General features: G+C 39.4%; 1 protein-coding gene across 2 annotated transcripts in view; it reads left to right on the top strand.

Moving 5' to 3' along the window:
- Window positions 1–14,513, top strand: part of LOC139945609 (serine/threonine-protein kinase 24-like) — a 54,300-nt gene that overhangs the window by 4,385 nt on the left and 35,402 nt on the right. Inside the window, exon 1 of one of the 2 annotated variants that reach the window (XM_071943021.1) lies at window positions 1,475–2,238. The exons of the other annotated variant lie outside the window; for it this stretch is intronic. Coding sequence (XP_071799122.1) covers window positions 2,179–2,238 — 60 coding nt within the window. The 5' untranslated portion in view covers window positions 1,475–2,178. Of the gene's footprint in view, window positions 1–1,474; window positions 2,239–14,513 lie in introns of those variants that run through there. 2 annotated transcript variants of the gene reach the window in all.

Raw genomic sequence — 14,513 nt, 5'->3', positions numbered from 1 at the left:
GTTGCTGGACAAATAGTTCCCCAATAATTGATAATGAAATTTTTTAGCACGATGACAAACATACTGCATATGAAATCACAACGTATATTGATGACCTCATGTACATGGAGTGTAAACATTTATTGTGTACTCAGTCATTGACGTAATTAGTACCGGGTTAGTATATTCTGACGACAGTAGCGCACTCCTAAAATCCCCTGTCACAGACACTAAATAGCCCCCTCTTGTGTCACAAATAGGAGAGGACACAGACAGTACTGGTTCACTGCAACACAGGGGATTATGCCGATAGCCTGATCGTCTGACGTCATTCTTCGAGGCTCGTGAATAACGCCAGAGACCGGCCTAAAAAAAATGGCAAAATTGGCGTGTAGTTTGACCTCTGACCTCGGTCATTTCACATAGATACGCAGTTAAATTCCATTGCGGACTTGAGAGCAGTGACGATTTGGGCATCTATGTCACTGCACGTATCAAATGATATCATTGTATCCAATGGAATCACTGGATCTAGTGGCAGGGACCTGTCTTTATCCTTGCGGATAAAGACAGGGGCCCAGTCTACACAGGGGACAGTAATAAAGTGCTGGTGCTGAGGTTTCTGCCCAGTTAGTGCCTGTTGACTTCAGTCAGGGTTTCAATTTATGATTGATTTTGGGGGTTTAACAACAAATTTACTAGAGTGGGATTCAAACCATGACCTCAGGTTGAGCGTGCCGGCGCTCTACCAACTGACATCTAGCCCTGTATTTTGTCAATCTTTGTTCAATTTTTGAACATTTGTTTTAGGCCCCTCTATATTAAATTACATTGTACTTAAATTTATCCCATTTTTACTTGAAGTCACCTCTCACGCAAATTTATACAATTTTTTACACAATTGCAACTTTTTGTCACAACCATTTTAACGAAAGGAGCAGAACCCCTTTTGATATGAACTCAACTCACCAAACTTTGCTCATTTGGTACGTAAAGTTGATCACCCATCCTCAAACAAAATACCGTTATTGAAAACTAGGTATACAATGTAGGTTAGGTTTTTAAAACACTTATGTTGAACAAGTTTGTTTGCTTTCAGATTCCTAAAAAGGCTTCAGGCCTGAACTCTAAACAATGAGTGAAAATTGACCCCTTCCCTAAAAACTACTTTACTTCAGAGGGAGCAGTTTCTCACAATCAACTGCTCTCCATTGCTCATTACCAAGTAAGTTAGTTTGAATAGTTGCCCCAAAAAGTGTCAAGTGCCTTTTAGTAAAAGCTCTGTGCACTGTTGTGTTTTAACAATAACAACAACAAACTGAAAAGTAATCCACCCCCAGTAATAATTATTTGTAGAATTTCCCAGTGCTATCAGTGCAAACCTTGCACAATGGTAGCCTGAATTGTATTATGGGAGGGTATAATATGCACTGACAGTTTGCTGACCCTGAGGATTGCATTGTACTTATCCAACCAACGCATTGTCATGCAAGTATACTCGGACCCAGTGGGGTGTTTTGTACACTCTCAACACAGTGCATGCCTTATCAGTGATGCACTGGGCCTGTATTAGTACAAGGTATTACAGGCTGTACTTTTTTGCAGTGGTGTGACTCTCGGAAGCGTTGTGTTGGTTTTTTCTACCACCAGTGATGCAGTGAGACCACGTATTTAGTCGTCACATCCATGTGGTGGGCTATGCATGCTATTTGAAGAGTATAGTTCATTTGTGTACCACTATGACCCTGTGACTGTATTTATACAAAACTGAGTATAGAAATACTGTGGTTTTTGCAATCGTTGAAGTAGCATTCTTTGGATTATGACCTGTTTGTTGGACTATTATTTGAGGTGCATTTGACAATCAGTTGTTCAACCACCCGCTTCTCGAATCCAGTCAACAATGCCAGCAATCACTTAAATCGAGGGATCCTACTCTAGCGGAGATGCACATAATGTAGGGAGTGTGTTCCAATTAAATTTGACATCCACGTACGTACATGTACACAGAGGTTTGTTATAGCAGCCATTTGTGAACGACTAGATACCTGTATATGACATACACGTAGTAGAGTGAGTGTGTGCAGTGTGGGGATGCTCCAGGTAATAGCAATTATGGAAAATACATGAAAACAATAAGCGAAGTCAGTCATCGGAGTATAGTTTTTGTCAACGCTTTTCGGTGTTGGGAGAGAGGCCATGGGGAAGCCGTCAAAACATTCTGCCATGGGACGTCCGGCCTCTACCGTTTCATCACAGGTAATTGACAAGAAATCGTCATGATTGATACCGGTTTTTTATTCATCTTGGAATAAAATTATGTGTACACACTTGTGCTTGTTTTGAGATATGAAGAAGGGGTGCATTTTGGAAACCCTAAACGCAGTCAGTTGGACCATGGAGGTCTACCCCCCTGGTTGGACTCAGTGACTGGGTGGGGTATGTTCCCCCCATTTGGTTAATTAACACGGGCTAAAGGCCTTCCTTCATGGGCCAAGTAACAGTGTCAATTCAAAAAATGAATACATTTCTACATATTCGCTGTATGGGGGATACAATCTTGAGGGGATACAATCTCTTGGGGGGGGGGGGGGATCTCCTGCCATACCGGCATGACACTTGGGTTTAAAGCTTCGGCCACTAGTTTTCCAGGTGTAGGTTGTTTGAAGTACATGTAATTGCTGTTGGTTCAGCCTGCACATAATTGTTTAACATTTTCTTAATTTATATAAATTACGAAGGGGTCTTACATTGTACCAATAATTTGGGCTCAACTCCTTGTGTGAGTCGTCAAGAGACTGAAAACAATTTATGCATATTTACTTATTGTCATTGTCCTTAATTTCAGTAGTACCAAACCAAAATCAACCGATTGCATTAAAAAAAATTGCTTTATTTCAGAGAGAAATTTCACAGCAAAAAATGTTTCTTAATATTAACTTTGTAAAGACAGTAATCTTTCACACAGTGATGCTTTTTGACCTTAACTATCATTTAACAGTGTACCTTTAATTTTGTGATAGTTGCTGGCAGTGCTCATCCATATAACATAAAAAAAACAATAAACTGTTTTATGCGATTTCCATGTCAAGTTTAAGCTGCAAGTCAAATGTACAATTATATCACACTTCCTCCTTGTTTTAAAGTGAAATGAATTATAACTGATAACGACACTATAAACATAGTGCATTTCCTAAACATCTGTACTTCAGAATTTAAAATGTAAGTAAATCTCTGTTGACAATGATAACAGTTGGCGTACATATACATGTATATGTACGCTGTACCCTACGTACCAAGTACACTACATTTAGTAGGCCTACACACAGCTGCCTACACGCATGAACATGTAGGCCTGAGAGTTTGTAGGCCTACATGCACTGTCTAAGTGCATACATGCACTGTCTAAGTGCATTGAAAGTTTATTTTGAGGCTTGGCTCAACTGTAAATTAAAACCTACTCTGACCTTGTACTTCACCTGCATGTATAGCACTTTACTTGGGTGAACCATGGGTGAACAATTGGCCTTTCCCTTTCTGGAGTCTGTTACAAGTCATAAATATTCATACAAATTGGGGGAGGGGGGTCGGGGGGTGGGGGCGGGGAAAGCTTACCACTGATTCTCAAGGACACTGTGAAAATAAACCCACTGCTCACAGATCATTCACTGAAACGTTGTATTTTGTGATATTTCATACGAAGACATGACTTGTTTTGATTGCAGCAACCACAATAAGTTAAAACACAAACCTGCCGTCGCCCTGCTACATTTGTACTTTAATGGCAAGGCAGTTTTTCCGCCATAAACACTGGTCATAGAGGAAGGACAGAGATGCACTGGTAAAGGGCACCTCTAATACATATGTATGAGGGACGTGTCGTGTCCATTTCTAAGTACATACATTTCTTTGGAAAATGCAAGGGGCATGGGGGGGGGGGTCATTTGCATCCATGAAGGATAAGGCCTCCGAAAAATAATAATTTTTATCTTATTTTTTCACACTAAAACTTGATCACCCCATCACCTGTTTGGTCGGATGGTGAGTTTTGTAAAATTAAACAGTAGGAATTTTCTGTCCCAACAAACCAATGATGTTCATATTGGTGGTGCTCTTTTGCAAGGAGAAAATGCCTTGGTGCCCTTGCCCTTTCAAAACGAAACATAAAGGCATGTATTCCACTGCATCCTTGAACAATTTACACAAAAATAGGTCTTGTTTCTTATTTTCCCCACTAATACTTGATCATCCATTGTGATCACCCAGAACTTCACATGTTGTTCGGATGGTGAGTTTTGTGAAAACTACATTTAAACGGTGTGATTTTTCTCTCCCAACAAACCAATGACGTACATGTAGATGCCCATTGTACCTTTAACATTCAACCATTACTAATGTGCCAATGTGACAGTCAATGTAACCAGTGCTGAACCCTGTCATGAAATATTACTGTTTAAATTTGACAGACACCCATAGTTTTATTGAACCAGACATTAGATGTTGTCTACCAGTATTACTACATTATTAGTATCATATTAAGTATACAGGTGGGTAACAATTGGGGGTGTGTGAAAGCAAATTCGCCAATGTGATTTCCTCTTCTGCTTAATGAATTGAGCCCGTTGGGTTCAGGGTATAACTCTGGGCGGGGTGTGGGTTAGATGAGTCACCCGGGCTACGTGTGTACCTGTTGTTTGTAATAGAGTGCAGTGAGAGGTGTGCTACATGTATTTTACATGGGTAGAAAGATCATACAATGTACCTGTTGACTTTCATACACCCATGTGTACATTGTGTAGATATGGTTTGCAGATAAAGTTGATGCAAACCTATTTGGCTTTTAGGGGCCAGGCTGCTGGGAATATTCGGGTACAAAGTTACTCTACTGATTTTAAAGCTCGTTATTTATAATCGTTATTTATAATTTATTGAAATGGTGAATTATGTGTCACTGTCAAAATGTGCAGTTTGTTAACATTAATTGTAGTACATGAGCATTACAGTGTACCAGGTACATGTACATGTGCACCTAGATCTACATGTACATGTACAGTGCATTTCCATACATTACACCGAGTATCGATTATGTAACTTAAAAATATTTAAATCTTTCATTCAGAAACAACAACTTGACAAAAGTGGCCGATAGAAATCCAAACACCCCTCTGACTAAGACCCATTTTAATCAAATTGAGGTTGTACGTAAATTCCTGTATGAGTGGTATTGTCCTGATTAATGGACTTTATACCTCTATTGGTATATTTGTTAGGAGATTTTCAAGGAAATGTCAACACATGATTAGTCAAGCTTTATTTATCCAGCTTACGTAATCGCTCATTTGGATCCTGGTCTCACAGTTCTGAAAAAATTCTTTAGATATTTTTGGTAAAACGTTCTAGCTGTGGAAGTTAAATTCACTTAAATTCAATTTAAAACTAAACAACAATGATGATGATTGTCAGTTGTGTGATTTGTCATGTGTTTTTTTTCTCCTCAGTATTATCCCAAAACCTCATTTTATTTCAGTAGCTTGCAATACTGAAGAAAAAAGAAAGACATTTATAGTACCCAATGTGTCCAAACCTGACATGTACAGTTTTGTATTTCTGGTGCAGGTGATGCACATTTAAACCCCCTGAAATGTAGCATCTGTTAAAGGGTCTATGTAACTTTTGTCGGACAAAAAACACAATGTCCACAGATTTACACTAAACTTACACAGCTTGAAGATAATGATAGTAGAAAGCTTCCCTGAAAATATTACGTGCTGAGGTTCTGTAGTTTTTGAGAAATGAGTAAAACAATGTCATGAAAATTATTTTAATCATTTACAAACGTATTTTCATGACATTGTACCTCCTACTCATTTCTCAAAAACTACAGCACCTCAGTAAGTAATATTTGAAGGGAAGCTTTCCACTATCATTATCTTCAAACCCTGTAAGTTTAATGTAAATCTATGGACATTTTGAAAAAGTACCCAAATCCTTTAAGGTCCTGGGTCTAGAATTATCCCTTGTTAGAACAATAGCCATAATATATTAGGAATTTTCACATCTGTCCAATCTTTATCCCTGTACCGTTTTTTGGTTTCAAAATAATTGTAATTTGTTTTCTTCATTATAGTATTTTGTTTTCTGTTAATTTTTAAAAATTGGTTGCCAAAATGATTCATAACCCAAGAAGTTAAAACAACCATCCGATGGATTTTCTACAGCTTTCAACAGTTTATTGATTTAGTGATTGCCTACAGATAGCGGGCTGTTTATACATTTAGGTGATGTCTACAGGATGACTACGAGTGCACTAATTATAAACTCATTTGTTGACTTCCATTGTCAGTGATGAACTTTGGTACACCACGTCAGCCTTTTGAAAACATCCGTGTTTGGGTGTTGGCTGGTTTGCCTGCTCTTGTCAAGGTCGCGCTGTGTGTGTGTTGCTAAGCAATGGCTTCTGATGGAACAAGCTATTCTCGTTTAAACGTTGTTCATCTTTTGCGGGTGTGTCAGAGCATCTTTCGGAAATTTCACGTAAAGACTGAAATGTTCTTAGCAGTCCGGTTCTGGTATAATTTTTGATGAACTGCTGAAGCTACGTATAGCGGCCGTTGATTATCTTTAAAAAAAATCTGAATATTTTTTAAAATGACTTTTAAAGAAATGTTTGGAAAAGATTAATTTTGAGGACTGGGTTTTTGGTCCTCCTCTGTAAAAAATAAATGCAGCTAAAAATCCTCAAAGTTGTTGTGGTTTTTGTGGAGTGTAAACAAAATGTACACTGGCTACAGTGACTGTAAAAACAACCCAGCATTCTTGTTTGCATTACTTCATTCTAAGAATGTCTCTCTGACAATTTTGATTATCTGACTCGTCTGTGAGTTTTAAATTTAATTCAATGAACTATTCAGCACTTATTAAGCTCACTACTTAGCCTATACTTCCACACCAGTTATTTTGATTTGGCTGGAGGGGAATGTACAAAGACAACCACCGACCCTTTTGTGTCAGTCGAAAATGTAATTAACGATGGTCTTTTCCAAAGGAAGCGACTGAGTATATTTTCTCTTGAGTAAAATTATTTGACAGCGGAAACGTTCAGACGGGAATTTAATTATGCGACTCTTTAAAAAGAAGAAGCTTATTCTGCATATCATACCAGGTCCAACAGTTATATTATATGGCAGCTTGGTAAGTACATTGTCATTCAGGATAAATTTGACATTGCTGATTTATGGAAAAGTCTATTTCCATCAGGGACTCAGGTTTTCAGAAAGGGGTCACAACCAACCTGTGAAAGTTTCATCAGATTCAGTAGTGGCATTTTATTAAAACATTGACAAAAGTTTCAGGTTTGTTGAGAGATTTGTTTGCTTGTTCTTTGTATAAATTGCTGTTAATCAAGTTGGTTTTGGTGTCCTCGGTCTGTGAGCAAGAGTCCTGTAATTTTAACATTCAGTCGGAGTAACCCCAAAACCTAAACAAATCTAGTAATATAGTTATACCGCGCATTTTCCATACTAAAAATGATCAAAAGGGCATCACAACAAAAATGACTACTCTGAACTTATCAGAGTTTACTAGCATCAGTGCTCAAAATACTGAATATTTTAATCGTAGTAGGCCCTACATGTATTTATACAAAACATTTTGTAATGATGTGACTTTACATAAATTTAAAACTCGCAACCACAGTGCCCCCCTTTCCCCCTGAGGTCAAAATTTATGAAAAATAAAGTAGGTCTTTATTTTGTTGACGCCCAAACACACATTTTGTTGACGCCCAAACATACACACATAGCTCTGGTGTGCGGTCTGAAGTTCTTATTGGATTATTTCAGAGCCTTACAACTTCCTTATTACAAACTGATACCATACAAACGCATTAGTTCCGTTTATGTTATCACTGGTTGAGTGTTTGCCAAGGGATGGATCATGTTTTAAAGGCAGTGGACACTATTGTTAATTACTCAAAATAATTATTAGCATAAAACCTTTCTTGGTGACGAGTAATGGGGAGAGGTTGATGGTATAAAACATTGTGAGAAACAGCTCCATCTGAAGTGACATAGTTTTCGAGAAAGAAGTAATTTTCCACAAATTTGATTTCGAGACCTCCGATTTAGAACTTGAGGTCTCGAAATCAACCATCCCTAAACGCACACAACTTCGTGTGACAAGGGTGTTTTTGTCTTTCATTGTTATCTCGCAAGTTCGATGACCGATTGAGCTCAAATTTTCACTGGTTTGTTATTTTATGCATATGTTGAGATACACCAACTGTGAAGGCTAGTCTTTGACAATTACATGTACCAATAGTGTCCACTGCCTTTAAGGGTGTACACAGTGTTAATTATTCACAGCTGTACTTGTAACGTACATTCATGTTCAATGTGTAAGGACTACTTTATGTACAGAAACTGAAGTACATGTACACTGATACTGTATGGGCATCAGTCAAGAAAGAGTAGACTTATTAATGCTTGCGTAGGGTTAAAGGAACACGTTGCCTTGGATTGGTCGATTTGGTCTTTGGAAAGCATTATAAACCGTTTGCTGTGAAATGCAAATTATTGTTCTAAAATAGATAATTTAATTTAGTTGAAAGGTGCAACGTGTAGCCATACATTGTGTTGTAGTTCCGCAGTCAAGTCATAGCGTCCAGTACAATTGCCACTGGTGCCAAGTACATACGTGTACGTGTACTCTGTGTGTAAAAATGTATGTTATGTGTAATTAATTATGCATCTTAGAATGTTACATGCACAGTAATTAGAAGACCTTGTTTAGTATTTGCGTTTTAAGTGGTCTGCAAAATTTTGGTTGAATTCCATTAGAACAGTAGTAAAATTTATCGCCATAGTATGCAACAACATGTCTGCATAATTTTGTTCAGTACAGTAAGACGGCTCTTGTAATGTCCTACATAGCTTTTGTGCCCTTTAGGCGATATACAGAAATGTGCTGATGTGCAGTTCTTAAGTAGGCCAATACATACAAGCCTAGGATTCTATTAAGAGGTCGATACCATTCTCATACCGCAAAGGGGGATATCCACTGTAAAAACCACTCTTGGAATACTTTTGAAGGGGCATCAAGGCCAAGATCAGGGCAACAGAGGGCATGGCCTCCAATGTCTCTACAATGCAATATTTATAGGCCTGTGCATGGGTACAGAAAGTGCACTTGGTCTCGTTTCAGACCACATGTCATGTCGTGCAGTTAAAGAGCAACAGCGGAGACAATGGTGATTGTCAACAAAATCCACACTGACAGAAAAAGTTACTCTCTGTAGCCTACATAGTAATTAAAGACAGTGGACACTATTGGTAATTGTCAAAGACTAGTCTTCTCACTTGCTGTATCTCAACATGCATAAAATAACAAACCTGTGTGAAGATATGAGCTCAATCAGTCATCGAAGTTGCGAGATAATAATGAAAGAAAAAACACCCTTGTCACACGGAATTGTGTTCTTTCAGATGCTTGATTTTGAGACCTCAAATTTTAAATCTGAGGTCTCGAAATCATTTTCTTTTGAAAATTACTTCTATCTCGAAAACTTCATTACTTTAGAGGGAGCAGTTTCTCACAATGTTTTACACTATCAACCTCTCCCCATTACTTGTTACCAAGAAAGGTTTAGTGCTAATAATGTCTTTGAGTAATTACCAATAGTGTCCACTGCCTTGTGCTTGGTACTTAAATATTTTCACTTTAGGAGTTCATGGATTAACGCAATTTTTCAAATGAAATTCACACTGACAGAGCAAGTTACTCTCACTCCCTGTATTTAGACTAAAGTTTGAACTCTACTTCTTTCGAGCACAGTTTTGAAATGCTAACTGTACAATCCCCTGATGCACATGTTCCTGGCACAATAATGGTTTATATACAGTGTAGGCCTACACAAATACCAAGATATATATACAAACACCAACAGTTGCTGTCCCCTGTCACTGTCCACATCATTAACCCAGCCTGTCACTCCAACTACGGGCGATAAAGGAAGCTTACCTATTGCCATCGCCCTAATCACCATTGTCCCCGCTGTTGCTCTTTAACCGCCAACTCTCCCCAGCGTGTATGTCCTATGTCCACCAACCGCAGCGGTTGCCCTGTGCAAAGCGCGTCACAAGTCGGCGCAGCCCAGGGACAGCTCTTTTTTTTCAGCGGGAAAAAAAAAAACACCGCCCATGTGCGAGTCACTGCTTCCTCTTAAGCCAGTAGGCCCTGGTCAAAAGGATTTCATTATTCAGTGCTTCCTGTTGCCCCCCTCCTTGGGAGAGGAACGGAGACCATCGTCATAATTCTGCCGAGCTCTTTAGGCTGACTTCAGAGAGAGAGAGAGTGACTTACTTTTGTGTTAGCTCATCATCGACACTTACAGTCTTGGCATTGTCAGCGAGGTGATGACTAGGACAAGTTTCCATTTGGCATCGTCGCAGCAATTTGTGTTTGGGTATAGAGTTTTTAAATGTTCACGTTTTGCTCTTTTCGGCCTTAAGTCATCGGTAAACACAAAACCTTTGTGACGATCAGGGTGAGCTAGCTACAAGTACAAAACACCTTAGCAAAAGAGGAGACAAATAACATTTTTTAAAGCCACAATTCCTAGTATCTTTTCATTAGCTGATTTACCAACCACTGGAAAAATGGTAAGATCCTCGGCGCCAGTTAATTTTTTTCAGCAGCACATTCCTCGTTAAATATGATCCGGAGGAACTCTTGTTGCCAGGGGCAGTGAACCGCGGAGACTATTGATCTGGAAAATTACTTGACGAGTAGATTAAGATGAGAAGAGACATCTTCTTTAGATGTGTTCTTGTAAGAAAAATTAATGTGACGAACATTACGCCCTGTCTGTCTGTTTGTCGTTGAGGCTGACGACTACATCTTCGATCGAACTGAAGTATTCTGCGCAATCGTGATCAGCTCTGAGCACTATAATCACCCTTCCCAACACTTGGACTTGGAGTCATAAAACGTTGTCTTGAGAACATCTGTCTTGTTTAAACCAAGAACTAGATCCGTGGAAAGTATTTGCAAGATCTGAACCCCCCTTTGCCATCATGGAAATGTGGCAGAAGATAGTTGTTGGAGGGCCAGGTTTACGTAGCTCTTTCATAGAGGGGATTCGTAGCCATCTTGACTCGTGGAACAGCCTTCTTAGAGGGCTTGAGAGGATCTGTGATAGCCCGGGGAAGGGGCAATCGCTGGACGATGGTGTGGACAGCTATCAGGTACTTGTTTGCATGATTGATTCTGCTAATGACGCGAATGTTTTGTTTATGGTAATTTTTAATATTTTTGATACTAAGCGGTTCTTCATAAAGTTAGTACATAAATTGTAATTGTTCATCATGTCTGTAATTTGTTTAATAGGTACTTTATGTATGTACATGTACATGTACAGTATGTGACTGACACAGTGTATGTACAGTACAGTTAGTTAGCAACTAACAACTCGACCAGTGCCTTGTCTTTGTGGTCTTGGACTACATTATTTTCATGTACCTAGAGTACATGAAGTTTATCTAAAGTTCCTGCACACGTTTTATCATTGTACCTAACTGTACATTTAAGCCACCTACGTGTACCTCCATAATTTAAGGCAGTTAAATTTCTTTAGCTTATGACTTCTTTTGTTTGAATTATGTACTTGAATTTTTCAATGGTGACACAGCATGCAATGAAACAGTTGGGTTGTAATAGTTGAGTTAGTTCTTTTTCCGTTCACTGTTCCTGTTTCTCCCTTTATTTTGACCTGAGCTTCCCAGCTTCTTTCCCCTTCCCCTCCATTGTACATGAATCTAAAGACCCTCCCCTTTCCACTTTCCACTTCCCACTTCCCATGCCCAACCCCTCAGTCCCCTTCCTCAGCCCCCTTCCTCAGCCCCCTTCCACAGCCCCTGTCCCCAGTCCTCCTTCCTCACCTCAGCCCCCCTGTCCCTAGTCCCCCTTCCCCAGTGCCCTTCCCCTTTCCCCGGACCCCTTCCTAAAGCCTGACCCTCTTTCCATTCTTGACTCCCCTCCTCTTCAATAAAGGCCCAATTTCTTAAAACCTGTAAGCGCACAAGCTTGCTAAGCACAGAAAAGGATTACTTAATAGAAAAAGTTTCAAAGAAATATTGTCAAGCAGTATTTTCTGCTTAGTTAGGCCCAGATCCTGCTGACGTACACGATACGCACACATGTGTGAGGCGTATTGTTCTCTGAACGTGACTTGGATAGTATTGACTGTTAATCAGTCATATGTTAACACTTAGTCATTACTTCATTGAAACCAGAACCCTCAATTAGTGACGGTTCCTTAATGTACAACGTCTTGTAGTTGGAAGAGGAAGTGCGGACAAAACCGCTACAGGTGGCAGGAGGGGCAGACGGTTTTGGCAATATCCAAGATTAGAAGAGGAAAAAATAGGCCAGGGCCCAATATTGTAGAGCTGTTACATGTAGGCTATAACAAAATTACGCTTACTAGAATAAGGTTACCAGCCAAACTAACAGGTCATTTGTACAATTTGTAACTGGTATCCTGCAATAGTTTGTGCTTAAATAGCTATGAAATCAGGGTCTGTAATTATATGGAGGCTATGTTGCCCCTGGTCATGGCCTTGGTGCCCATTTGAAAGTTCCCCATAGACTTCAAGATCTTATCTTCCAAGCAAAGTGTCCTGTGCAAAATGGAAATTGGCCTTAACTACTCGAATATTAATTTTCAGTTCTGAAACTGATCATATCAAGTTTGCATCAAGTGAACAGACAGCTTACATTGTAAATGTTTTTATCATCCTTTGTATTGAAAGTCAGTGGACACTATTGGTAATTACTCATAGTAATAATTAGCATAAAACCTTACTTGGTAACAAGCAATGGAGAGCTGTGGTAGTATAAAACATTGTGAGAAATGACTCCCTCTGAAGTAACGCAGTTTTCGAGAAATTTGATTTCGAGACCTCAGATTTAGAATTTGAGGTCTCGAAATCAAGCATCTGAAAGCACACAACTTAGTGTGAAAAGAGTGTTTTTTTTTCTTTCATTATTATCTCACAACTTCGACGACAAATTGAGCTAAAATTTTCACAGGTTTGTTATTCTATGCATATAGTGTTTTGAGATACACCAAGTGAGAAGACTGGTCTTTGACAATTACCAAAAGTGGCCATAAAGTCCAAGTAAAAAAGTTGCCATAACAATTATTTTCACTTTACCGGTTAATCAAAGGATTAACTCAATTTTTCAAACAATCTGTTTGGCCTCGTATCGGTTAAAGCCCAGACCTCGCCCACTACTAAAAACACACACCCTGATTTAGTTATAAACGAGACCAATTTTGGGCACCAAACTATAATCACATCAAGCCTGCCCTCGCTTGACAAACCCTTATCAGCCCAATTGGAGGAAACGAGCCTAATCGCCCATTCTACTGGCAAAGTGAGCCGGAAACTCTGCCCAATTTTTCCCCTACCCTTCCCCAGACCCCACCCAGACCACCCTTGTCTAAGGCTTATATTTTTCTTTTTTTCACGCTTTTTTTCCCCTTCTTTCACAAAGGGGTTAATTTTTGTATGGTCTGTGGACAGGTCTGGTCTGAGTGGAACAGCGGTTAGACTTGCCTTAATTCCCCGAGTCCCTTGAGGGTTTAATCTGAGTGGTACCAGTCATGGATTTATTATTGAGATGACTGGAGGATTGTGAGGACACAAATTAAGAGGAATGACAAGTTCTGTCTGAAAAGGAAGTCTACTGACTGCACAACCACAGTTTTGTCTTCTTATTATGTCTTTTGATGAATCCGTGTCTGTTGTCTTTTGGGCCGGCTGAAAATGAACATTTCTTGTACGGGTTAGTCAGGGGTCATCTCTAAGTTTGAAAGTTATAATATTTCTAGAAATTGAGGAAATTACATATCCCAGTGTCTTGTCTCAATAAATGCATCATACAGTGTACATCCACCGTGTGAAAGTTTCATCAGATTTGTTGGTCGAGCCAAGTTCAGAAGAAATGCAGTGAAAAAAGGTTGATGTTTTTTTCAATGGATTTTGTGCGCATTTGTATCAGGGGCACAGCAATTTTCCTCTGGTAAGGGGCGCGCCATAAAGGAAAATGTAAATTTGTATCGGAACAATTGCAGGTCCAGGTGCCATGGGTTATTTCAAGGCCAAGTATAGACTTTAGTACATAATGTACAAATTTTGGGATGTGTTTTTTAAATTAACAGCAAGCCTAGGACCATGCCTGTAAAACCTAAACAGAGCCTGCTGATTACATTACATATTTAAAAAATCAATGATTGATTCGCAAGGGCTCTCTCCCAAGGCTACCCGTGCTACGAAACCACAAAAAGGTAAAAACCCAGGGTCCTAGCTCCTCAAAGGTCACCCCAGGGTCACGCCTCTAAGTGGGAACCCCCTAGGGGACCCACATGCTGTTTTCAGTTGACCAGTTTTTGATATATTCTACCCCCTTCCCCAGCCGATAGGAAGAGACCTTGCCAGTTGTGGTTACCGAGTGTCTACATCTCATAACCA

The sequence above is a fragment of the Asterias amurensis genome, chromosome 12 (genome assembly GCF_032118995.1).
Source record: "Asterias amurensis chromosome 12, ASM3211899v1".
Lineage (NCBI taxonomy): Eukaryota > Metazoa > Echinodermata > Asteroidea > Forcipulatida > Asteriidae > Asterias > Asterias amurensis.
Note: the sequence above shows the minus strand (reverse complement) of the source record. Positions and strands in the feature narration are given on the sequence as shown.